This window comes from Dryas octopetala, chromosome 9, assembly GCF_963921425.1.
Source record: "Dryas octopetala chromosome 9, drDryOcto1.1, whole genome shotgun sequence".
Taxonomy (NCBI): domain Eukaryota; kingdom Viridiplantae; phylum Streptophyta; class Magnoliopsida; order Rosales; family Rosaceae; genus Dryas; species Dryas octopetala.
In genome coordinates, this window is record NC_141374.1 from 9,228,356 (window position 1) to 9,255,815 (window position 27,460).

Sequence of the window (27,460 nt, forward strand, 5' to 3'; positions counted from 1 at the left end):
ATAAAGTCTAAAACCTTATATGAGAATATTAGAATTGAATTAGGAATTCAAACCTTATAAAATTCAGAAAACGACAAAAATAGTAATCACGACATAAAATTTGTTACGTCAAGACGCAGCCCCTAGAAGATCGGTTCTGCTGCTACATTCTTATATTTTTTGCATGCTATGTTTTTTCTCTACCTTGTTATTTCTATGTGAACCGTCATTATAATATTAGGGTAATAAGAAGTTTAAAATTTCTTGGTCTCAATAAATTAACTGTTTCTTCATTAATAAGAAAATTTTACATTTATACTCTCTACATTCCCTTACACTCATGCTATAAGATGAGAAATGATGCTCTATAGAAATTTATGCCCATTATTTCATCATCTCTAACACGCTTTATTTTTATGTACCATTCTCTCCGCACGTATATCCCTAACTATTTCTGATACACCCTCATCTTCAGTGTTTCCGTGACGACTACCACTATCGCGTGCAAACATTGTCTATAACCGTGATATAAGCAAAAATTATGAATATACCCTATTCTCCCTAAACATTGCATATGTTCACACTCTTTCAAGTTGAAGTCTTTTGGACGCAGTAATTTTCCCTTCAGTTTGCAATTGAAAGATAATAAATGTAATTAGAATAACTCATTGACTAATGTAATCAGTATAAGAACTCATTGATTATGTCATATTCCAGTTTAAAGCTTACTTCTATGTATTCTTTTAGCACTGGGTGCACTTCTACTGTACACTTATCTCCAGTAGTTTGTAAATGTCAATCAGTAGAAACAAAATCATATTCTTTTATGTATATTTTTCTTCTATTTTCCAGAAAAAATACAAAATAAATACGTCATTAAGTTATACAAAGATCTCAATCTTACAGTAGAAGAAAGAAATAAAATTTTGTAACAAATTCAAACAACTTTTCTCAAATATAAAGATTTACTTTTTCACTTTAATCATGAAGTAAACTAACTTTCAGACAGTGAAGAAACACAATTGATAATGATTCTCCTGCAACAAGCGTGGTGAATGATAGTGACAGTGACAGTGACAGTAATAGTAAAATAGATACTAATCATACTGATCATAAAAGCCAAGTAAGTCTATGAAAAAGAAATGTTGAAACACCATTAAAAGAATTTAAAATATTGAAGACTTCAAAGATTATATGAGAAAAACTCAAAATCGATAATACATTAACATAAATGAAGATTCATCTTCATGCTATACGAGGAAAGATGACATGAATAAGTAAATCATAACTCATAATGGAACCTATATATCTTGATTTAACAAATGTTCCATTTAAAGATCAAGAAATGATTATAGATGATTAGGCCTAATCCTTGTCCATTGTCATATTCAACCACAAAACTAGTTGGAGTAAAGAAAAATTTATAGATTATATTGTTTCAAGAAGATGTCTTGCAATGGTTAAAATAGTGGAAAAAATCTATTTAAGGAAAAAAATCAAAAAGCCCGATTATTAACAAACTTTAATTCTTTTGAAGATATACTAAAAAACTTCGCACAAATAATAAAATAAAATTTTTGTGGGACTACGGGAGAGATTTCTCTCCAAGAAGAGGCGAATAACATATTCTCAAAACTAGAGTTTGTTTTACTTACATTAATTGGGCGTCACTTGCGATAGGGTTAATCACTAGGAAGATAAATCATACTTTGTTTGCTTCCCACAAAGTTACATGTTTCGGAAAGATCCCTATGAAACAGCACATGCACAACATTTTAATGTTAAAATGTTGTGCAGACAAGCTTATTTGCTTGTCGGTTTCTATAGAGTATTAATCCCAAACAATTAGCTTTTGAGATTGACCAACAATCATCGTCTCTTTTCTTGTGATAGAAGGATTGATCTTATCAAAACGCAGCTCCTGGAGTACCGATCCTGGTGGTAGCAGGATCGATTCCATCATAAAAATCTTTACGGCTACGACATAAAGATCTTCATGCTATGACGTAAAAATCTCTAGTATCACATATACCTTGTTCATATAAACATGATTCTTTGGAAAAAAAAAATTAAATAAAAGAAAAAGAGTTGGAAAGTGAAAAATTGCCGTGCGAGTTGAACAACAAATAAAGAAAGGAGCAGAAAAAAAGACAGAACAAAACACCTTTAATTTAATGATAATTATACAACTGTCTTATGGGTTGTTGTGTCTGATTATTGCGACTGTGTTGTTGTGTCTTATTAATGATCATTCATGAGTTGTTGTGTCTTATTAATGCAACTGTGTTGTTGTATTTTATTAATGATTAGATCCTTGTTTGTGCCCAGCTCAACACACTAAAGAAACAGTCTTGCTTTCTCACTCTCTCATGGATCTTCCTATTGGGTGTGAGCTGAACCATGAAAAAAGAGCTCTTAATTACAACAACCCGAACATATATACCAGGTCATACAATATTCACCATGAAAGAATTCTCATACTTATCCACCATCACTCGGATGATATGGATTCTGTTATAATGTGGAAGATTTTCTCACTTCAAGATTGTCGCTTTTTAGTAAAAGTAATAGTACCAACTCAAACTTCTACTGTTATCACAGAATCTTCTGAAAGAACATTCATGGACTTTCTGAACGTAGGTAGCTAGGTTGTTCAAATAGGTAAATTTGGCTAATTGGCTGTTATCATCTCTTTCTTGCACTTACTCAAATCTTCAGGTATTATATTTTACATTTTTATTTTATTTTTTACTTTTGCTTTTGCTTTTGCTTTTGCTTTTGCTTTCTTCTTGTACACATGTGTATTCTGCCATTTGGTTTTTTTAGAGAGAGAGAGGGCATGTGTATGGAAAAGTAACTATTATATTCTTGGTTACTACTGATGTTGAACACTTTGTAGCGAAGTTGGGGCTCCCCAACGCCCACAACGCAACCATTCCAAATTATGACATTGATTTATACTGTGAAATAGTATGAAACATTCTTATCCCAGGCGGACTTAGATTGTGCACAAAATGGTCTTTACGATCATTCGCAGTACAGTACGCTGTTTGTCAGACTATAGTGTGCGTCGAAGTTTCTACAATAGCGTAGGTAGTCGAATGGATTTTCAACATTGTATGGAGTCTCACTAACATAATCAAGATTTTCAATGTAGTAAGAAATTTTTTTACACTTGCCCTTAATCTCTGCATCAAAATCTAGTAAATCACCTAAATTAGCTCTTAATCTCTGTTTCATTTGCTGAAAAAGTCCTAGATCGGTTCTTGAAAAATTCATAACTATAATATTAGCTTTTTTCATATATTTACATCTCTGGTAGGCCAACAATAATACTAGGTGATACATCATCCTTACATCTCTGTATCACCCGGTATTATTGTTGGCCCACCATAGATATAAGTACAGGAAAAAAGCTAATACTATAGTTATGAATCTTCCAAGAACTGATCTAGGACTTTTTCAGTAAATGAAACAGAGATTAAGAGCTAAGTTAGGTGATTTATTGGATTTTGACGCAGAGATTAAGAGCAAGTGTAAAGAATTTTCTTACTACATTGAAAATCTTGATTATATTAGTGGGACTCCATACAATGTTGAAAATTCATTCGACTACCTACGCTATTGTAGAAACTTCGGCGCACACTATATTCCGGGCAAAAAAAATTACCTTCAAGCAGATCGAACCTTAACCGCTATATGGCCAAGCTATTTATCTACAGTGCATGATGTTCTCAGTAGGTTCAGGTTTATGATTGACATGGTGGAACCATTTGAAGCATAGCTGCTTGGTTCGTTTTGATATTTGTTTTTTAGTTTTTGGTCAAAGATCTTTGTCTAAATTGAACTTTTGCCTTTTTTTTTTTTTTTTATAGCTTTGTGTTTTTAGTTTGATTTGTTTGCTTTTTTTTTTTTTTGGCCTCTTGGTCATTTGCTTGTTTATGCATTTCTTGTACGCCCACGTGGCTCTTTCTATTCAATGAAATTGATTGTTATGTTGTGAGTTAATTTAAATATGTGTGTTTGAAAACTAAGAAAACAAATAAAAGTAGTTTGAAGGAATTTTCTCCTTGATTTTGAAGAAAACAAAAGCAAAAAAAGTAGGGATTTATGCCACAAATCCCGAGTTTTATACAAAATTAATTATAAAAAATAGATAATTAGTAGTACACATAGTGGAATGAAGAGTAAATGGTATACAAGAACAACATATAAATTAAGCTCAACATCTAACACACACACAACATATAAATACATTTGTGGCATTTAAAAATCTCCATCCATAATTAAACCTATGTCTTGGTTTGTTCAAAATACGTACCATGTTAGGTACGCACAAAACATATCAAACCCATGTCTTGGTTTGTACAAAATAAATAAACCATGTAACCCTAACTATCGTGTTAGGTATGTACAAAAGATATATCCAAAATGATTCTTAAATGTAGCTTTAAGAAATTGAAGAGTTCGTTCAAAAAAAGAGAAAAAAGGTCACCACCATGCATGTAGTCCTCATCTACCAAACTGACCAAAAAGTAGTTGTTTTGCACCTGCAGAAGTCATAAGAACAAGATCGTGTCAACGTAAAAAAAGGTGTTCGCAGGGCTGTGTGATAGGCATGTATTTGAAGAATCAAACCATAATTATTTAATATGTAGTAAACATGCAAGAAGATACTAGGATGAAGAAAGCAAACCTCCTCAAGCAATTTCCTAGATGAGTCGCCCTTAGGCTCAGGGTAAAAGTTGGCCCATCGTCTGGATCCAAATGATCCATTCTGCTTGTTTAGGCCCAATAGATTAAGCTACGTCATGTGCGACATGTTGCATATGGTGTGCGATGAACTATTGTACATTAACATATTATATTATCAAACTATTAATTTAAACTATTAGTTTAAAGGTCTATTGACTTTATGTATCAAATTTCAATGTTATTTCATTTTAATTACTAAAATATTTATGTCATTTCACTTTAGATACTAAATTTCAATTTAGGTACCAACTTAAAAAAATATGGTTTTACTGAGCTATGACTGTTTAATAGTCACAACTTTTTATTGATTTGTTGTTTTTTCAGTGTTTGCAAGGCTTAAACTTTAATGTTTAGTCTCTAGGTTATAGGACTTCATCTCCCAAACCTAAATCAAAAGCATTAGACTTTTATAAACTTTGAATTTTTATAAATTTCGAATAGTCACAACTAAGTTCGACAATCACAACTGTATAACAAATTGATTTATGACCTAATTCAAAATGTCTTGCTCTAGGTTAATACCTAAACTAAAAAAAAAATTAGTGTCTTGCTGAAAAACTATTGATATTTGATATTTAATCCCAATTTTCTATTAGTTTAATAGATATTTATTTAATTTGAATGTATAATTCTTTAGATAATTTAGCAATATATCATGGTATATATCCAACAAAATAGCATTACCCTATATAAATTAACATACAAGAAAATTTGTATTTGTCCACTTAAAAGTGCAAATAATGAGAGTACAGGGTGGACCATGATTACATATTATATTATTTGCATACGCCTCCACAATTTGGCCCCGTTTGTTTGACCGGAATCCTAGAATATGAATAGTAATTGCACTCATATTCCTGTCTATCCCGGAATGTAATGAGTTTTCAATTTCTATTCTAATGTTTGGAATAAAAACATAATCAAAGTTAATGGTAATATTTCCTGTTATATTTTCTGATTTGGTAATTTACACATATCAATATAATAGGAAAGATAGGTGTCATAATTATGTGCCAATATTTCCTATTTCTCAACGTTTGATAATCTTTCCTATTATATTTTCTAATTTTTCAATATAGCCAAATAATAAAAGAATACATATGGTAATTTTTTACATTTCAGATTAACTATGGAATAGAAATACCACCCCCCTCATGGTATTTTTATTCCTCTTTTTTTATGGAATTAGTTTAGAGTCAACTAAGGTCAATTCCTTAGTTTTGTTTCCTTTCCAATCAACCAAATATCAAATCTTCCTGGAATGAAATCTAATTCTTATTCCAAACTTTGGATTACAGCCAAAAAAATATGACCTTTATGTATTGCTCCAAGAATGGGAATGAGTTTGAAAGTTGGGTGAATGGTCTTTTAACCAAGAAGATAATAGAAACATTTTTTTACATGCAAATCAATCATAAAATAGAGAAAAAAGAAAAAAACTGTAATATACTTGTCCAATGAAGTGTATTTGTTGTTTTGTGGATTTTGGCCTTTTTTTTTATTTATTTATGTATTTGATGTGACTAGCCTGTTAGGGCATTTGAGCTTGTTAATGTAACTTTTTGTCTTCTAGGCTATTTGCCTCCATAAAGTCAGTATCTTAGAAAGTTGATCAACAAAAAAACTTCTACCATGGGTGTATATATGTATATACTATTTATGGATATATACAACTATTATTTCTATTTCTTTTATCATATGATAATGTAGCGTAAGAAGGAAAATATTACTTATTCTATATTTTTTATGTTTTTCTTTTTCAACTTACATGGATATAATATACGACATCACGTCATTACATGTTAGTCTCTCACATAGTTAGGTTGGAAAAATAGGTAGGCTGAATAGCATTGCCTGTACATAAACTCTATAGCATACACATCCACAAGTTATGCTTATATTGACAAATAATTTTTGGTGAATCTTTTTTTTTTTTTCATAAAATGTAGGCAAAATGTTACTTATTTTTATTTCTCGTCTCAACTTATAGTACCATAACATTATCCCATCACATCATTACATGTAAGAGAAAACCAATACCATATCACATATGTTTTAGATGGAGGATTCTATTTTGAGCTTTGTAGTTTTGCTTTTAGGATTTAGTTTTTTTATGGATATTTAATATTTTGTTTGAGATTTGAGTGTATTTGGACTATGATTGACTCAGTACGTTAATATTGTGAATCCGTTTGACTCGTGTATTTGGATTATGACTGACTCAGTACTTAATGTGATATCATCACACGTAACTTGTCATATAGATTTAAACGAAAAACATTGATAAAGAAAAAATTGAGTTGCCTAGTATTGTTCAACAAAGTAAATCTAAAACTTAGAAACAAAGTGGCTTGTGTGTTATTAAATATATGTTAGAGGCTTCTTGGTGGAACACCATTCTTTCTAAAAGAAGGGAAAAAGACATACATATAACATATGCGATGACATTATATTTATTTTTCTAAAATTATAAGACATGACATTACCTTCCTTTTGACTGCTCTAACCAATCAATTCTTCGTGTTTACAATCAATTTGAATTTAATTGTTGAAAGATCAGCAGTTAATTGGAAAGCTAATAAACACATTAAATCAATGTTTCCAACTTTTTTAATACTAAATTAGTCTAAACTTCCTAATTACTCCTTTTGGTCAATTTTGTAAAGTTTGTGTAAAGAGCTGAGGACAAATTTGTAAATGTACAAAAACTTTTTAAGACAATTAATTACCACAAGGACAAATGGACAATTACCCACAACACATAGAGGATGATAGATCCACCGCTCTGTCCCTAATCAAACCCAAATAGCAAATAGGTATATAAGCTTTTCTTTGTTACAGGGATTGTATGATATACAATTAAAGTATAAAACTATAACATTTAAAGGTGAGCTTTAGCCTTTAGGGTTGGTCTTAACTCTTAAGAATTTAGGGATTTTAGGCAAATTATCTAAATGGGGTCTTGGATCTTTATGTACTTTCACGTGAAGTTTTAAATATTTTTTTTACATTACTTGGGCCTAACTACTTCTCATTCCATTTCTGGAAATTTGATAATCTATGAACCATCCCTAACGAATGATAAGCTCATGTTTAAACACGATGAATCACTTCGTATCAACCTGTGACCAATAAACTTTCCGACCTCGTATGAGAATGGAAAATTGGAAAACTATAGTCTACAAGAAACACCATTCGCTTATATCAATAATACACTGTCTAATGTAAATATATAAAGAGTGGTTATATTCCCACCCCCATATCTTATTTTCTCACCCATATTTAAATGAAAAAAATAATGAGAAATTTATCTTTTTATAAAATAACCTCTAAGGACTTGACTAAAAAAAAAAAGAATATAAATCTATTCTATCCACCCCTCCCTACTCACACACCACCTTATAATTAATAACCTAAACTCCATAAGCTCTAAATTTTATTTTATTTTCCATATCTTTACTCCTTTTATTATACTATTTTTGGGTTATGGACAATCAAATTGACATCGGAAAGAATTTACCTAGTGAATAGGAAGTAATAAGGTTAACACATAGAGTCAAGAAGATTGGTGTGGTGAGAAGATATACAAATGAAAGAAAGAATAAGGTTGAGTAACCAAGAGAGCACAGGTAGGTTTTTGATTGCTCCAAGCTATGTCCTTGTTTTATCTCTTTCATATATGAATATCAAGCTAAAGAAGAAACAGTTAGCAAGCTTGGCAACTGGGCGTTCATGCATAATAGCTACGAGTTGGTTTCAACTTTCATGTGTGTATATATATATATATATATTACGAAAAAGAAGTTGTCAGTAATTATTGGATGGGTAAAAATGTTTATTATGTTTGAGTTGGTATATCAAAGGTATTATATGAATAAAGAAAAGTGTGAATAATATTTTAATATTTTTTTCAAATTTAATAAAAAGTGTAAAAATAAGATGGGTGAAAATATAACTTGTAATTTATGAAACCCATAATGATGAGAAGATCTTATGTGTGAAAAAAAAGAAAAATCCTATAAATTGATTTCAAGTTATATAATCGCTATATGACATCATTAATATATAAGTCATTCAAATAATTGGATTTACAAACAAAAGGGCAATCTAAGAGGGGTCACATTCACATACACAAATGCACAACAGTAGATTTTGTTGGTTAAATGTCAGAAAACTCTTTTTTTTTTTTTTTTTTTTTCTTGTGAGGTAGTATATTAGATATAAGTCATATAACCTCCTCAAAGAAAAGGGCAAAAAAACCCTTAAATTTTGTTAAAAAAAAAAAAAAAAAAAACTCCTATTTGCGGAAACACGTGGCTATGTTCCCACTATGCTACCACGTAGGAAGTAGTAGAATGCTATTTCCAGCTCAAAATGTAGGCAAAGCCATGATCTCATATTCCAAAACCAGTCGTTTTTCTCATTTAATGAGACGATCAGACAAACTTCACCGTAATTTTATTAACTGCATGTTACATATGGCGGGTAAAATTGGAAAATTGGGAAAATAATTATAAACAAAAAGACAGAAAAGTAAAAAAATTTAAAATCAAAATAAATAAACTAAAATTATAATAGCGAAGCTCTTGGTGGGTGGGAGGTGCGAAATCGAGGGCTTTCCTCAACTCTCAGACTCTCTCTCAAACACAAACATTTTCTTTCTCTCTTTCTCTTTCTCTCTTGGATTTTTATTGTGAAATTCCATCGATCTGTATGTTATTTTGTTTTTTTTTTAAATTGAATTTATGGTATTTCTCTTTCGAACGCAATGCGTTGAATTCAAGCCAAAAAAATCCAAATCTGCGATATCGGTTTTGCTTGATTTGCAGTTCTAGAATTTGCAGGGGAGCTCAGAAACCCTAGATCTCGTTCGTTTCGGGGTTGTATTGTCTGTGTGTTTTGGGATTGGTGATTTGGAGGTGGGTTTGTGCATGTTTGTCTCTGGATCTCGGGCTCATCGTTGTATTGGAGCTCCAATTTCGAGGCTTTTGGCTTTTGGGGGAGGTGTGTGTAGTTTTAGAAGGATTTGAAGCGGTGAATTGCGTCGCGGATTTGGTTGATGGCTTCGAATCCTCCTCCATTTCAGGTGGAGGATCAGACCGACGAGGATTTCTTTGATAAATTGGTTGAAGAAGACCTGGGGCCCCCCGAATCGGGCCCCAAAACCAACGAAGGAAGCGATTCCGATGACGTAAAGGCCTTCGCCAATCTGAGTATTGGTGATTCTGTAGCTGCATCTGAGGATTCTTCGGGTGCTGAGAAGAAAGCTGAAAAGAAAGACGAAAAGGGTCATGTCGATTTGGTTTCGGAAGAGTCGAATTCAATCGAACCATTCGGGTTTGATAGCGTAAATGAGCCGAAGAATTCGAATTCGGTTAGTTTTGATGGAGTAATTGAGTCCAGCAATGATGGGGCGGGATCCCAATTGGTTTCGGATTCGACCGGGAGCAAGAGCAATGATTCCGGGGCCTCAGGTGTTAAGGAGGTCGGGTGGGGTGCGTTTTATGCTGATTCTGCAGAAAATGGGAGTCATGGGTTTGGATCGTATTCGGATTTTTTCAATGAATTGGGAGATCAGTCTGGGGATTTTCCTACCAAAGTGGACGAAAATTTGAGTACTGAATCGACAACTATACCCAGTAATGAAGATCATCATACAGCCGAGGGTTTGAACAATTCGGTTTATACCGAGCAATATCAAGAGTCTAGTCAGACTCATCAAGCTTATGGAGCAGCTGTGGAGGAAAGTAGAAATGAGCAGCAGCCGGATCTAAATAGTACAGAGTATTGGGAAAGTCTCTATCCAGGTTGGAAGTATGACTCTAACACCGGACAATGGTATCAAGTGGACACTTTTGATGGGGCTGCCAGTGCTCATGGGAGCTTTGGCACTGAATCGGCCTCTGCTGCTGGTGATTGGGCCGCTGTCTCTGATAATAATACAACGGAGGTTTCTTATTTGCAGCAAACAGCACAGTCTGTTGCAGGAATTGTGACTGAAACTAGCACTACTGGTAGTTTGTCTAACTGGGATCAGTTCTCACATGGGACGGCTAATGGGTACCCGGAACATATGGTTTTCAATCCCGAATACCCTGGTTGGTATTACGACACAATTGCCCAAGAATGGCGGTCATTGGAGGCGTATAATTCGTCTTTGCAATCGACTGCGCATGTCCAGAATGATAGTAGTTTATATAGTGAGTATGGGCATGCTGGCAATTATGGGTCACAAGGGGTTGGTAGCCAAGGTCAAGATGGAAGCTGGGGTGGGTCTTATGGTAATTACAATCAGCAGGGTTCAAATATGTGGCAAGCTGAAGCTGCAGCTAACACTGCTAAAACTGAGGCTTTTTCAAGTTATGGTGGAAACCAGCAATTGAGTAATTCATTTGGTTCAACAGCAGTCAACAAGGATCAGCAGAAGTTGGTAAATTCTTTCGGAGCAGTTCCTTTGTACAACAAAGCAAGCCAAGGTCGTGGTGAGGCTAATGGGACTGTTGGGTTCCAAAGCTTCATCCCAGGTGGAAACTTTAACCAGCAGTTTAATCAAGGAAATGCAAAGCTGAATGAACAAACACAATTTTCAGATGATTACTACGGCAGTCAAAAACCTGTAAATTATTCACAACAATCTATTCAGAGTGGCAATCAATTTTCATATGCTCCTAGTGTAGGAAGATCATCTGCTGGGCGTCCTCCACATGCCCTAGTAACTTTTGGATTTGGCGGAAAACTCATTGTAATGAAGGACAATAGTAGTCTTAGTAATTCGTCATATGGAAGCCAGGTGATGCCTTGAAACCTTTTCTCTTTTTAAGATTATTTAAGGCTCCATTTGGTTGACAAAAGGCTGAGGGAAGGAAATACAGGGCCAAATCTTTTAAGGTTGTTATATCTTGCACTAGTTTCCTGGAATAAAAATAAAAGCTAGAAATAATTGTTTTTATCGATTGATATTACTGTATTAAGATTTACTGACTGGATTTTTTTTTAAATACAATTTGGTTGGTCCCAAAATCTTTTCTTATATTATCTTAGAGTTGTGGCCAAATGGAGCATTCAACTGTTTGTTTACATTGATGTCGTGAAAGGCCTAATTTTTCATGTTTTATTATTGGGTGAAGGCTCCCGTAGGAGGCTCAATTTCTGTTCTGAACCTGATGGAAGTTTTCACGGAAAAGACTGGTGCTTCAAGTTTTGGAAAGAGTAGTTGTGATTATTTTCACGCTTTGTGCCAACAGTCCTTTCCAGGTCCCTTGGTTGGAGGGAATGTTGGAAGTAAAGAGTTGAACAAATGGATTGATGAGAGGATTGCTAACTGTGAATCACCCGACTTGGACTATAGGAAAGGCAAAATATTGAGGTTGCTTCTTTCTTTGCTAAAGATAGGTTGTCAACATTATGGAAAACTTCGATCTCCTTTTGGTACCGACACTGTATTGAGGGTAAATCACATTCCTGTCCTTTGATCTTGTTTCTAATGTGAGCCACTTTTATTACTCTTGTTGTTTCCGTACATTTAAGACTGCAATTTTCTGTTTACGTACTTCTACTGATAACTGTATGATGTCTATATAGGATGTAACTAGGTAAGGTTGTCATGCCATGATCCGCTGTATTATTGTGATAGTGGACTCTCTATAAGCCTAAAGCAAAAGTTATATGAGATAAATGCTTTCCAATGCCCCTTTCATCAAGCTGCCTTAATTATTATGGCGTAACTGCGTGACTCAGATGCAAAATTTGACGCTCTGAGGCCACAGTAACAAGGAATTCTATGAGATGTTACATTCTTATTCTTGATGCTTTAAGTTATTAGGAAAGATGTGACAGAAAAATAGCGATTTCGTATTCCTGTGGTTACCTAAGCTATATCGAGCATACAATTGGAGGTTCAATGAACTTATTTAAAGTGATTGCTTTAAGAATTTATGTTCTTCTGTAAGTATTGGAGAAATAATGGTACTGTTTTGTAGCTGTAACTGTTGAAACTTGTCTGAAGTTGAATTCTTGTTCTTTCAAATTGTCCTGCATTGAGTCTCTCTCTCTCTCTCCTTCTCATAAGGACATATCTTCCCATAATGGTTTCTCAATTTTTCTTTATAGCTATATTATTCTTTAAGAGCCATAGAAATATCACTAATATGTATTTGGTATACTTTTGGGCTTCTCTTCTCTATAGGAAAATGATACTCCAGAATCAGCAGTTGCCAAACTTTTTGCATCTGCAAAGACCAATAGTGTACAATTTGGTGAGTACTGTGCTGTTAGCCACTGCTTGCAGAATTTGCCTTCAGAAGGACAAATGCGGGTATGGAACAAATCATTCCGATACCCATCTCTTTTCTCTTCATTGTCAAAATTTCATTTTGTAATAGGTTTGATTGTATGTTCTAGGCAACTGCTTCTGAGGTACAAAATCTTTTGGTTTCTGGTAGAAAGAAAGAGGCTTTACAATGTGCACAAGGAGGTCAGTTGTGGGGACCCGCGCTTGTTCTTGCTTCACAGCTTGGCGAACAGGTTAGTTGATCATTTCACATTATATCTGGCAACTTAAATCAGATGCTTGCTTTTTTGAGGTACATTGTCAGTTTATACTGAAGCATGAAGTCATCTCACCTTTTTTTTTTTCCCTCTTTCTTCCTCTGGTGGGGATGGTGGCTTTGGACCAATTCAGTTCTATGTTGATACAGTGAAGCAAATGGCACTTCACCAGCTGGTTGCAGGATCACCTTTGCGGACTTTATGCCTGCTAATTGCGGGGCAACCTGCTGAAGTGTTTTCTGCTGACACTCCATCTGAAATGAGTTTTCCCGGTGCTGTTAATACGCCTCAACAGCTTGGACAGGTGAGATATTTTTAGCAGATTTGCCTTTTTTTTTTTTCAGTTCTTTTGAAAAATAAAAATAAAAAAGTGTACCAAATTTTTTAGCAATACCTTTGCGTTAAAAAGGCTTTTGTTTTCCTTATATAACTACAGTTTGGTGCAAATAAAATGCTTGATGATTGGGAGGAGAATTTGGCTATGATAACTGCAAACAGAACGAAAGATGATGAATTGGTGATTATCCATCTTGGAGATTGCTTATGGAAGGATAGAAGTGAGGTATGATATCGTAACATGTAACTAGTTTGCTTTACATCTATCAAACTTTTCATTCCTTTATCTGACATGAGCTATGTGTCAGATTACTGCAGCACACATCTGCTATTTAGTTGCAGAAGCAAATTTTGAGTCTTACTCAGATAGTGCAAGACTGTGTCTAATTGGAGCAGATCACTGGAAATTGCCCCGAACTTATGCTAGTCCAGAGGCCATTCAGGTGCTTTCAGAATGCTGTTATCTTCTATGCATTGTCTCTTTCATTATTTTTCTGAAATTTCTTCTAGTGCAAGTCTCTTTTCTGGATGCCGCTGTTGTACCTTGCAGAATGCATGCTTTTAATGAAACAGTGCTAGTAGTTCTGGACTCCAAGTAACTGTAAGATGGTTAACTTTATCAGAGATTACAAGGTCGAAAGTTGATGCTTTCTGTAACTTCACAGTATGATTACACTTAACATAAACCAGGACTTGGACATTGTAGATCAGTAGCATCTAGTCTCATTTGTCTCTCTTTTCCCTTCTCCTAAATCATAATTGAATTTTTTTGGATGTTTTTGTATAGAGTGGGATGCATTATATACTTTTCACCATAGCCTGTTCATTTATCTTCCTTTCTCTGTTTGATCTTTATTTCTTTTAATGTATACCCAATGAGCTACAAATAATGACTTCATAACATCCTTTTTCTTATCCAGAAACAAAAAAGAAAAAAAAAAAAGACAATAAAGCGAGAAAAGATAAATAAGAGTTGATATGCGCCTGACACAAAGCATGGGATTATTGCTAGTAATGTAAAACCCATCATAGGAGACATGGTTAGATCATCTGACTTGAAATGTAACAGTGAACTGCCATGTCAACTGGTATTATTATATATCGACCCTATTTTTCTTTGATAATCGCAGTATTCTGACATTTTTCCTAAGTTGTGATGTCACCTGGTAGTCCTGCATATGAATCGTATTTTCCTCTAATGATTATAGTATTCAGACATTTTCACTAAGTAAACTATATCTCTACCCAAAAATTTCTCTCATATCTTCAATATAAATTTTCTCCTGTTGTAAGTGATTCTTATTTGTTTGTTCATATGCAATGAGACATAATAATTACCTGATAAGAGTCTCTTATTAATTACCTTACGTATTTCTCTGTTGAGCTTATACTCAATTTGTCCTTATGTTGGTTGGACAGAGGACTGAATTATATGAATATTCAAAGGTGCTTGGAAACTCTCAGTTTATCCTTCTACCATTTCAGCCGTATAAGCTCATATATGCATACATGCTTGCTGAAGTTGGAAGAGTTTCTGATTCGCTGAAGTAAGTATGTGTGTGTTTTTTTCTTTCCTATTTGATGTTTTCTTTCACATTTGGTTTTCATAACAAGGTGCATTCAATTCAGGTACTGTCAAACAATACTAAAGTCTTTGAAAACTGGTAGAGCACCTGAAGTGGAAACATGGAAGCAGCTAGTATTATCCCTTGAGGAGAGGATTAGAACCCATCAGCAGGTACTTTTTTGTCCTATCGTTTGTATGTTCACCATCTTTGAGCTATTATGACTAATCCCTCTGAATGCACATTCAATTTGCAGGGTGGATACTCTGTAAATTTGGTTTCTACAAAGTTTGTAGGTAAATTGCTCAACCTTTTGGATAGTACTGCACATCGTGTTGTTGGGGGCCTACCGCCACCTGCCCCATCCACATCTCATGGAAGTTCTCAAGGTAATGAACATTACCAACAGCCAATGGTCCATAGAGTATCTGCTAGTCAATCAACAATGGCCATGTCGTCATTAATACCTTCTGCTTCAATGGAACCCATAAGTGAGTGGGCAGCTGATGGCAATAGAAAGACAATGCATAACAGAAGTGTTTCAGAACCAGACTTTGGTAGAACTCCAAGACAGGTGTGTAATGCTCTCCGAATGGGTAGATTTTGAAATTCACATCTGCACGCATACAAATACTCAACATTAATACAACACCCTATATTTGCCGTTGATCACCTCTTTGGTTTCGGTGTGCTTGATTATACAATCCATGTGGCATCTAACTCATGGTAACAGGTTGATTCATCAAAGGACTCATCTGATGCACAAGGAAAAGCCTCAGGAGGGACTTCTCGCTTCGCTCGTTTTGGTTTCGGGTCACAGTTGTTGCAAAAGACTGTTGGTCTAGTCTTAAGACCTCGCCCAGGCAAACAGGTAGTTTTTGAAGTACTTTTATATATTAGGTTTTTCTTTTTCCCCCTTCTTTTTCTGAGAAAGAACAATGGAAATTATTTTTTCTGGTAAACCTTCTATAATGAATTTTCTTATGCATTTGCTACTAAAGGCTAAGTTGGGAGAAACAAATAAGTTCTACTATGACGAAAAACTTAAGAGATGGGTCGAGGAAGGTGCTGTACCCCCAGCTGAAGAAGCTGCCTTGCCTCCTCCGCCGACAACTACACCGTTCCAAAATGGTGTGTCTGATTACAACTTGAGATCTGTTTTGAAGAAAGAAGGGTCTCCCACTAATGGAAGCCCAGATTCACAAACTTCAACTTCTTCAGTACCAACATCAGGGACCCCACCTATCCCACCCAGCTCAAATCAATTCTCAGCTCGTGGACGGATGGGTGTTCGATCCAGGTACAACAAACTCTCTCTCTCTCTCTCTTTCTCTCTCTCTCTCTCTAAGTGGAGGTCATCTTAGTGATGTCCTTGGTTGAATTACTACAAGTCCTTTCTGTTGTTGTAGCAAAGGGTTGCTTCAGAGAACTTGAATATTTGAATGAAACTGCCCAGCCCTTAAGCCCTTAAATTGTTGGTGGCATAATATTGTTTGAATCAAACTGTCAAACTTTGTTTTAAAAGCAGACTTCCTCTCCAGCAGGGGTTTCTGTACGGAACTGGAGAACCAGATCACCCAACTGGCAATCCTACTGGTAAAATGAACTTGGGCGTTATTCTGACCACACTAAAACACAGACAGTTTTTTACTTTTTACTAAAACTTTCGGTGGCTTTCAAGCTTGGTCTTTGAATGCATTGAAAGAATACCTGATTTTCATCGTGTTAATTTAGGGTTCATTTGAGTTTGTGGACTTAGCATTATTAATTTCTTATGTTCATAAAATTGAAATAAAACTTTTTTCTTCAGCATTTGAAATCCCCCCTTTTCATAAATAAGCAAAGTTTATATGTGGATTCTTTGAACCTAAGAGATTACATTTTTGAAGTCCAATTGAGCAATTTACACTAAAGGTTCAAATCATAATCCCTCATTTTAAATCGTTCCACCCAAAGTTGTTTCAAGGTTTTAGTATGCAAAACTCTTTGCAGAACAAGTCAATGCTTTTTGATAAATTACCTAATTTCTTTAAAAAGGAAAGAATTATTCTTGAAAGCTTATGCCGTTTCCCAAAAATTTCCAGTAAGCAAATGACAGGAATGATTTTGACTTGACTATTGTTTATGGGATTTTGGCAGATATGTTGACACTTTCAACCAAAGTGGTGGAATGCCTGCAAACTTGTTCCAGTCACCTTCTATTCCACCTGTTAAGCCTGCTGTTGCAGCCAATGCAAAGTTTTTCATCCCCAGCCTAGCATCACCAGGTGAACAGACAATGGAGGCTATTGTTGAAAGTGTGCAAGAAAATGTTACAACTAATGAAAATCCTTCAACATCTGCTAAGAATGATTCATTCCATACGCCTCCACCTTCATCATCAACGTCCATGCAGAGGTACCCAAGCATGAGTAATATCCAAGGCATGGGAGTTGCCTCAAATGCCAATGGATCTGTTCCCTCTCAGCCACCTCACTCCCGTAGGACAGCCTCTTGGGGTGGAAGCTCCAATGGTATATTTAGCCCTCCATCTCAACCGGGTGAAATAAAACCTCTAGGGGAGGCATTAGGCATGTCCCCAGCTTTGTTTAGGCCTAGTGAGCCTTCTCTAATGCGTGTGCCAGTGAATGGAGGCAGTGTTGGTGATGATCTTCATGAAGTGGAACTTTGAGCCCAAGTAATGAAGATGTAAATATCAAGTTTTGCTCCTAGTGATCAATACAATACTTGTGATGTTCCTGCTCCTGCATCTCTCAAAAAGTCAAAATGGTGGTATGTGCCGGCAGTAAGTTCATAGAACAATTATTTTCTTTCTTAAAATTCCTACACGCCCACCCTAACATGTATGCTGAAATGTAATTGGCGCAATTCCTAAATCCTGAGCCAATATTTTATTTGAATGCCCAGAGAGTTGCCACCATTTAAGGCTTGGGAGCTGGGTTCTTTTTTTTTTTTTTTTTTCCTTTCTTTAACTAAAAGGCCTGCATGGGCACCATTGTACAGATCATTTGTTCATTTGTTTAAAAACAGAAAATATTCCTTGAGGTGGATAAAAAGGAACCTCCACCGATCTTCTCAAGGAAAAAGATAGTGTATTGAATCGAGGGAAAAATAAGATGTCCTGTTTGTTCTTCGGATATAGATTGCTTTTCCAGTGCCAACGAAATTGAATCAAGCATTTAAAGCTAGAAATGTTAAATAAATTTGAAACAAGTTTCCATTGTTATCTAGATAAACAAATTTCTTTCGTCTATTGCGGAGAACTTTCACTTTTTATCCCTTTGCTCGTATTAAAGGAAAAATTATAAGATATAATCGATATACCGTTACGTGGTATAATTAATTTAATCCAATATATAAGAATATTATTTGACGATGTGTTTATATTAATATGATATAATATTAATAACATCCACTTATATTATAACATATAAATTGATTATATATGTGTCAATATATTAATTTTAGTACCGTTATACAAAATAATATTAATATCTCGTATTAAAAGGCTCAAAAGTTAACTAAAATCACTACTGTGAAAACTGCTATTCTTATCTGGAATTTTATCCTTCAAGTTTTTTTTTTCCCTTTTAGATTGAGAACTGAACAACCCATGACATAGATAGTTGAAGGGAAGATTTGAGGGGGAAGGTTTTTTGGTTTTCTTGGACTGAACCTGAGTGTAGTTTGTTAAAAAGAAAAGATTTTAAAAAACGCTAGATATTGTCAGCCAAGTAATGTGTGTAGAACTTCACTAGGACAAACAATATATAAGACAACATCTAATATCTTCATAAATATTTCAGTTCTTACACGAGATATTGACCTTCAGGCCTAAAAGAATGGAAGCCCCTTTGAGGATTAAATTTTGTTACACAAAATAAGTTGAGAAAACAGTAAAACAAAAGGGGAAAAAAACTGTTCTGCGATCAAAGAATGTAAGCAATATACGTATCAAAATTCTGCTGAACCAGGTGTCCGGGGAAAAGGGATCACATCTCTGATATTATCTATTCCAGTTGCAAATTGTACAAGCCTTTCAAAACCTAAACCGAAGCCCGCATGAGGAACTGGAGAAACAACAAGAATGGAGATTTAAATATCAGGCAATTTATCTATGCAGAGTGTAGAAGCTTGATAACTAAATAACATCAACAATATTTAGGCATTGAGAAAAAAGACAATTTTTTGCAACTTTGTTAGGTTCCACCTAAAAGAACTGTAAAGACAGAAGAAAAAAAAAAATTCCAATTGTAAACTTTTCACATCAGAACTCTCCAACAAATTTTTAAAGTTCAAATAATAGAATCCCTCACCTGAACCGTACCGGCGCAAATCAAGATACCACCAGTAGCTTTCCTTGTTCAGCTTTAGTTCATCTAACCGACCTTCTAGATATTCAAGCCTCTCTTCTCTCTGGCTTCCGCCAATAAGCTCGCCAACCTGACAAAAGAACATCACAATATATTAGCAAACATAAAACTATACAACAGAAACAATAGGCATGAGACTCATGTATAGCTTATTCACAACCTTTCAGATTTTATAAATACAAGGACATGCACTAAAATGTTAATATTGCCATGGAACCACATGGGCCATATGACGGATCTAACTATCACCAAATTCAACGTGATTGATTGCTGGACCACAAAACTTGGGGCTCTAGAACATCCTCCCTCTGTTATCACTGTCATTTGACTTGTGTTTGGCTTGTTGAAGTCTTAGTTGGTTTTAGGATTCCTAATCAGTTTAGGAAACTAGAGAAAAGTGTGCACAAGTATTTCCTAGTAGCTTTAGGAAATAGTTCTCTTGTATTCCTAGTTGATTTAAAGTTAGATTTAGGGAAGAAAGTTCCTTTCCCTATTCTAAAAGGTTTAGGCTATCCTAATAAGTCAAGGAATGTAAGCTAAACCCTATAGTCTATAAATAGGGCTTGGCAGGTCTAAAAAATTTAGAAGAGAGGAGTTTCTCAAGTCTTCATAAGTTCTGAAGAAAGGCAGAAACACAAGAGTGATAGAGAGGGAGAAGGAGCTGCGGGTAGAGGGTTAGTTTTAGGGTTTCAATAAGCTCTTGTAATCTATTTCTAATGTTCATAGTGCAGCTGTGATTCTCTAAAGATCACACGGGGACGTAAGCAAAATTAGCGGAACCTCGATAACAAATCTTTGGTGTTCTCGTGTGTTTTTCTATCTCTTTTACCCTCTAGAATAAATTTTAGACAGAAATAAAACTCTGTTAATAGCTATTTACAGGCGACAACCATAGAAATGAAAAAGCATATCCTAAAATTACCCGGGGAACCAGCATATCCATGGCTGCAACAGTCTTCCCATCATCATTTTGCCGCATATAAAATGCTTTGATCTCCTGAAATAAATGTCTTGAATAGCTTCAGAACAGTAGTTCCAAAAGTGGAATTAAATGTCAAATTAGTTTTCCCCTTCTATGCTTATTCCATAAAATAGGAAAAGATAGAAAATAGGGGTTCATGCCTTCGGGTAGTCTCTGACAATTACAGGGCATCCGCTAAATGCCTCTTCAGTTAAATACCGTTCATGCTCACTCTGCAAATCACACCCCCACTTGACCTAGAAACAAATAAGAGTTCAGAATGCAAAATGTAAAGACTTCTGATTGCCACATAATGAGAAAGAATAATAATATTGCCACAGATGCACCAGTATATGATGATGAAAAGAAACAGTTTTTTTGTAACCAATGAACATTATATGAATTCTGTGTCACAACATGTTTTACCTATTGAAAATGCTAAAAACTATTAATGGGTATCTTCTGACTCATTGAACTTAATCAACTAAGCTTCTTTTCTAATATCAAAGTATGCTTAAAGAGGTATCACCCGTTATATACCATGAACATCAGCCTGAGTTACCATTTACATGTCTAAAGCTGTGTATTTTCAAAAGATCAGAAAGTGGCAATCCAGTACTACACATATTGACAAAATTAATGCCACTAGTATCTGATCCAAATAGTAGAGAGCCATTTTTGGGTATGGAAAAATTTAAATATTAATCAAATCCTCCCCAGAGCCTCAAAGAAAGGAGCAATGGTTACAATGAGGTCAGGTCGCATAATTTTACAGAATTAGGTCCACACAAAAAAAAAAAATACTGAAGACTATCCCTACAATAGACACACTAGAACATAAGTTGAGTTGATAAGGATGGGAAAGAACGGAAGATTATGGCTTTTCAATCGGTTCAGATTCCAAAGATCGTTTTTATCTTCAAAAAAAAAATTCTAGAGATCATATTTTTTTTTTTTTTGCCACAAATTCTAGAGATCATTTTAATATCATGACAAGAGCATCAAAAAGAAACTTCTAAAAAAACACAGTACATTTAATTAGCAAGAAAATTTATTAAAAGCTCTAAGTGGTTGGTCATACAGGGAATTCAAATTTCTTTTTTGCTCTGAGAAGAAGTTCAACTGCATCAGTATAAGTCAACTCCACGAAGTCTTTCTCGACCACATTCTGTTGATTGGACCCAGAGAGAGAGAGAGAGAGAGAGAGAGAGAGAGAGAATCAGAGAAAACAATAATTATTTGAATTTTGGAAAGCGAGGCATTGAGCTAAATCAGCACATAAATGACCAATTCAAAAAACAAAATATTTGAAGAGGATTTAATTCATAAGATAAAGGATTAAGGACAAGTTACACCAAGAGCTCATACACTCAATCGGTCAATGATTCCTTTCTCAATCCAGCTATTGAAAAATTCCATGTCTTCCTTGCAATTTTCGAGGATATATCTCACCTTCAAGCATGAAAGTATATGTTACTCTAAAATACAAAAATAACAATGTCACTTGACAATTTTAGCATGCTTGCTGATGAGTTTGCAAGAATAGTCTGATAATAGTGTTGATGAAAATAGTTTTGAAAGGTAACATACTACATACTGGAGATAGGCAGTTGCACAGGCCATGTCATCGTTCAGATCAGCAAATGCAAGTTCCGGTTCAATCATCTTAACCAAGGCAGAAAAGGGGAAAAGATTACAAAAAAAAAAAAAAACCCTGAAAGAGCTAAAATAACATGTAAGAAAAAAAAAAAAACTAAAACTTACCCAAAATTCAGCCAGGTGCCTTGACGTGTTGGAATTTTCAGCCCGAAATGTGGGACCAAATGTATACACCTAGAAAAACAATGCATCATTTTATCTTGAAAATATTTGCACTAATTGCAATTCCACTTGGTACTAGAATGAGGATAAAGAAAACATACATCTGAAAGAGCAGTAGCATAGGTTTCAGCATTGAGTTGGCCAGAGACAGTCAAGAATGCTGGTTTCCCAAAAAAATCCTGACATCAACAATTACATAAAAACTAAGAAATGGAAGTCACATCAATTGCAATTAACTATAGGACCCCCAGTGGCATTGGTCTTTCCAAATAATATCAAGTCCAATCTTAGAAATGGAAGCAACAGAGATAAGGAAATTTTCAACAGAAAAATTCCTGTTATGATAGTTTATTATAGGACATAATATATCCCTGCAGAATATCCAGTCGTAGCATAAGATATTTAAGATGAATTCCATCATAAACATAAAAGCCAAACTTTTGGCATACTACCTCTTTCTTAATTGTGATGTCAAAAACTCTCCATCCCAAATTGCAAAAATTCAAATGTTGTATAGTCTGCATGTTAAACTACCCATGCGTCATTTACAGGTTTAAGTCTCAATTTGTCCATATCCTGTTTCCTGATTAATACTCCTGGGCAAAAATAATTTAGGCTTCCTCGAGATGCTAACTTTTACAAGGAATTCAATCTTGGACACATATAACAACTTAGTGGTACATTAGTGCCATATAACTTGATAGAACCAGATGAAGCCAAATGATGCCATATTCATCACAATAATGTCATGCTCTTATTTATTTAATTAGATTCAATATATCAGATGAACTCCAAATAAGGGACAAAGGGGAAATACCTCTGTTTTAAACTAGAAATTCAGAATGCAAACCATCACTCCATAATTTTTATAAATTAAAAGATACAAGGATATATATGTCGAAGGTACTTTTCTTTTCTTGTTTACTTTTCTATGGCAGAATAGACAAGGGAATGGTGATAATAATGCAATAATACACTTGGTGTGTTGTTGCACTTGCTTTGTTATAACTTAGAAAAAATTTGGAAACAAGTCCAACTCACTTGTGACCAATCAACAAGGCCATCCTTCATTTTTGGAATGCCATCCACATGAGAAACAGAGGCTTCTCCGGAGCTTGGAATCTGTTCATTGAACAAATATTAGAGTTTACAAAAGCATTGAGCAACATACAGAAGATTTAAATGCAATGGCAGTGTTATAAGACTTAAATGCACTACAAATCATTCTAAATGGCCTCTAGTATAATATGACATGACACCATACACAATGCATTATCTTCAAAATGCTGACTGCCTATGTATCTTAGTCATACGTCTCCAAGGAAGCATTAGAAAACAAGGAAACAATCAAGCAAGCAAATCAATTCAGCTTAAAATACAATATTGTCCCCTTGAAAAACATATTATATATATATATATATAAAGTTTGTATGAATGGCATATAAGACAAAAAAGGAGTGAAAAAACATAAGATAACTACTACAAATAGCATACTAATACACATGCTGTAAACTAATATATGATTTCAGCAGCTCAGAAACAGCTATGCTTTGAAGAGAAAAAAAAATAATGAAATAAGAAATTTTACAGTGCTCACCAAAGTAGTCACACAGAATTGTTCACCTGCTCCTTCACAATCGGAAGCAGTAATAATGGGACTTGAGACCCAAACAAATCCATTTTCTTGGAAAAACTTGTGAGTAGCATATGCCAAAGCATTTCTCACTCTTGCAACCTAAAATCAGACCACACGGTAGAAAAATAAAAGATAATCAAATAACACATTGTAGCTCCAAAGAGAAAATACCCGAAAGATGCACATGAAATTGATTGCCATGCTAAAATTTTGTCATACTCAATTAGGTAAGACTCTGTCTTAAACTGATGAACGCATTGGAACAACAATTGAAAGATAAAAGGCAGGTAAATCTACAGAAATATCAAGTTGGATTTTGACAAAAATGTTGCGTGGTATAGGACGATCTAGGTCACTTAAACTTGAGCTTCTATACAAGCTAAACCAAATTATATGGAGGCATCTTAGTCACCCATCAAAGGTCAGTTTCAGCACAACCACTCACTTTGAACTGAAAATTAGCTATCAGAATTGTTATTAATGCATATTTATTGGCTCCGAAATATTTATAGGTTCAAGTGAAATTCTAGTCTGGCTAACCGAAAGCCATTTAAGTACCCAAAATATCAGATGAGTATCTTCATTATCTACATATACATCTCTCCATCTCTCCATCTCCCCCCCCTCCCCCCCCCCCCTTCCCAAAATATTAAAAAGGATCCATTTTGCAATTCTCATCCCTTAGACATGCTTCCACATTCTGAACCACGATGTCTGAATCGCTCAAATAAGATTCATGCATCATAGGTGATATATAAAAGTAAAAAATAAGAAAGATGTAAAAGGAAGGCTGATTCAAACACAATCAACAACATATAAAGAGAACTTTCTAGAAAGATCAATGCAAGCATATGCTGAAAATGAGAAGTGAATTTAATTAAGATAAAATAAAATGATTGACATAAAAACTAACAGAAAGAAAAAATGGAGCTAACAAATTATGTAATTACAGAAAATCAGTAGCAACAAAGAAACAGAACCCTACCGCACTGAAAGTATTTGTTCTTGGCCGAAGATGAGCTTTTGTTCTCAAAAATTCTCTGCTCACCCTTTTCTTTTGGATGGGATAGGAAGGATCACTTTTTCCAACCTACAAGGTGAAGAACACATACAAAATTATTCCAATTATTTTGTTGGAAAACTAGCAGCTTGAAATACATGATGAAATGCAGATCTGTATTTGCACATCGAAAGGGAGCAAACCTACTTCTTCTATTCCCAGTTATCCAGGTCATTTTTTCAGAGAGACACCTCATCACTGCTTGTAATTATAATTCAAAGTTCTCTTCGTTATAAATTACTCATTAAGAGACCTGAGAGTAAGACATACCTACATGAACACATCCCAAAAGTACCAGACGATGTGGGACTATGCTAACACTCCCCCTGAACACCATATCTAGAGCCACTCAACCCTCCCCCTCCACACAGGGCAGGAGACATGAACCTAACTCATCCCTACTATACAGATGCATTGAAACAATGATAAACCTATGGGTAGAACTCATCCTTAAAAATTGACTTCAAATAAAGGGTGTCCATGTGTTTATACAACACACAGAACATCCCAACAGTTCCCAAGGGGTGTGGGACCGTACTAACAATGATAACAACAAGAATTCAGGACTCAGGCTTACATCTTGATGCTTATCCTTCAAAAAAGAATCTACTAAGTTCAGGCATGGTCCCAATACATGGAACAGTAGTCCTTAATTAGAGATATATCATGCTTTTTATTTATAGTAGGAGGCTTGAGGCAAAACCCTTCACCTGTAGTTGTGTGAGTCAAAACCCTGACCTTTTTCCCCCAAAAATACAGACTTTTTATAAGGCACGAACCCCACCCTGGGCCCCCCAGGCAGTGCATGCACAATGAGAACCAAACCCTAAATCATTGTGGACATATCAAATAAATGTAGTAAAAGATTCCATTTTAAGTGATTGCATGGTCCTAAACAACGCAACATTGGTACAACTGGAAAACAATGAGAAGGGGCAAACAGGACTGAAGAAATGATAAACTCCCATCACATTCCATCAAAATAGCAGACAAGCTAGACATAGATGACAAGAAATACTAACCACAACAATTTTCTTGACCTTCAATTCCACTTTTTGCTTTGATCCTTGGCTTGTAGCTAAAATCCCTTGCACCCATATCGATGCACCAGTTGTAATTGAGCCAGATTCTACCTATCAATAAGCTCCACAGCTTGAAGTAAAGACACAATGATATGCCTCAAATTCCATTTTAATTATCAGGAAAATTCCTCTTGCTCTAACACAAAAGAATGAACAGAACAAACCCATATTATTATAGATAGAACTCATGCAAACCAAATATAGACACATTCCATAAGCAAGCCCAAGAATGCTTGCTCCTTTCTTGAAGCCTACGCCAATTCTAATACACATTGACTGGTAAAAGTACCTGATCATAACCATCAACATCTGAACCCATCACACATTGCATGTTTGACAGACAGGACCCATCATTAACCTAAATACGAAATTCAACAAAAAAATATATTCAAATTACTAAACGAAAACCAAAGCATTAGGAAAAAGAATTACTTACACAATTATTGTTATTTGTTAGAGTTACCTCAATGAACGTAACGCTGCTTTGGACCCGAAGAGTCCGAACCCAACCCGTAACCACCAAAGTCTGGCCCAACCGGCCCAGCCCTTCATCGGGCCCACCCTTGATGTCCGCGACCTTGAGCTTCTTCCTGAACTCCCCAACTCTGCTGTTGCCGCCGCTTTCGGCCTTCCACTTTTCGGCGATTTCCGGCTTGGTCCTCTCGGCGGCGCCGCCGGAGTGAAGAGCTCCGGCGATAACGGTGCAGAAGGAGCTGCGGCGAGGGACGGAAAATGGGCGGGGAATAAATGGCGGGAAGATTGGAAGTTTGGATTGGGTTGGGGTTTTGGGGTAGAAGGAGAGGAAGCGGAGGGTGGTTGAGTAGGGGTTGAAGCGGAGAGAAGGAGCTGGTGCTAAGGCAGCAGCCATTTTTGTGCTTCTGTATTTTGGTGGCTTTTGCTGTGTGACTGTCTTTCAGTGGCGCCTTTTAAATATCCGCTCTCACACTTCGTCTGCCTTCCTCCACGATTATTTACACTAGTTTTTTAAAAAATAAAAAATAAAATTAACACAATTGTTTTACATCCATTGACTTTAGCCTTGAGCTATGTTTTTTTATTTTAATTTCCAAAATGATTATGATTAGATATTAAATTTTGATTTATGTATCAAATTTAAAAAATATAGTTCTACCGAGCACTCGTGGCTGTTTATGGAGCACTCGGGAGACCTTTTTTTTTGTGACCAGTTTGAGTTTGTGTTAGTTTAGGACACATATTTATGATTTGTATTAATGTGGGACAATTTGCCAATTCTGTTAAACTTTTTGTTAAAATGAAAGATAATTTGGTCATTTTATATTTTAAAAACAAAAAATAATAATAAAAAACTATAAAAAAATTTTTA

At 35.1% G+C, this 27,460-nt stretch overlaps 2 protein-coding genes across 3 annotated transcripts; one reads left to right on the forward strand and one right to left on the reverse strand.

Moving 5' to 3' along the window:
• The first annotated feature begins 9,342 nt into the window (after positions 1 to 9,342).
• On the forward strand, positions 9,343 to 18,319 carry LOC147273774 (RGPR-like protein). Of its 2 annotated transcripts, none has more exons than XM_086256499.1 (13): positions 9,343 to 11,524; positions 11,862 to 12,182; positions 12,920 to 13,048; positions 13,135 to 13,257; positions 13,415 to 13,585; positions 13,718 to 13,843; positions 13,926 to 14,060; positions 15,037 to 15,164; positions 15,247 to 15,355; positions 15,439 to 15,756; positions 15,916 to 16,053; positions 16,184 to 16,482; positions 17,322 to 18,319. In XM_086256499.1, the coding sequence occupies exons 1-13, from the start codon at positions 9,794 to 9,796 to the stop codon at positions 17,851 to 17,853; spliced, it is 4,260 nt and encodes a 1,419-aa protein (XP_086112625.1). In that variant the 5' UTR covers positions 9,343 to 9,793; the 3' UTR covers positions 17,854 to 18,319. The 2 variants fall into 2 exon arrangements, with proteins under 2 accessions (XP_086112625.1, XP_086112626.1); XM_086256500.1 differs by having other exon boundaries at positions 15,931 to 16,053.
• A 632-nt stretch (positions 18,320 to 18,951) lies between these two features.
• Positions 18,952 to 27,030, reverse strand: NS1 (Class II aminoacyl-tRNA and biotin synthetases superfamily protein). Its single transcript, XM_086256359.1, has 15 exons — positions 26,579 to 27,030; positions 26,405 to 26,473; positions 26,056 to 26,166; positions 24,959 to 25,063; positions 23,935 to 24,072; positions 23,379 to 23,459; positions 22,439 to 22,516; positions 22,281 to 22,349; positions 22,107 to 22,181; positions 21,885 to 21,968; positions 21,598 to 21,684; positions 20,678 to 20,773; positions 20,478 to 20,552; positions 19,499 to 19,625; positions 18,952 to 19,252 (listed from the first exon to the last, which is right to left on the reverse strand). The coding sequence occupies exons 1-15, from the start codon at positions 26,981 to 26,983 to the stop codon at positions 19,137 to 19,139; spliced, it is 1,716 nt and encodes a 571-aa protein (XP_086112485.1). The 5' UTR covers positions 26,984 to 27,030; the 3' UTR covers positions 18,952 to 19,136.
• Positions 27,031 to 27,460: the final 430 nt, after the last annotated feature.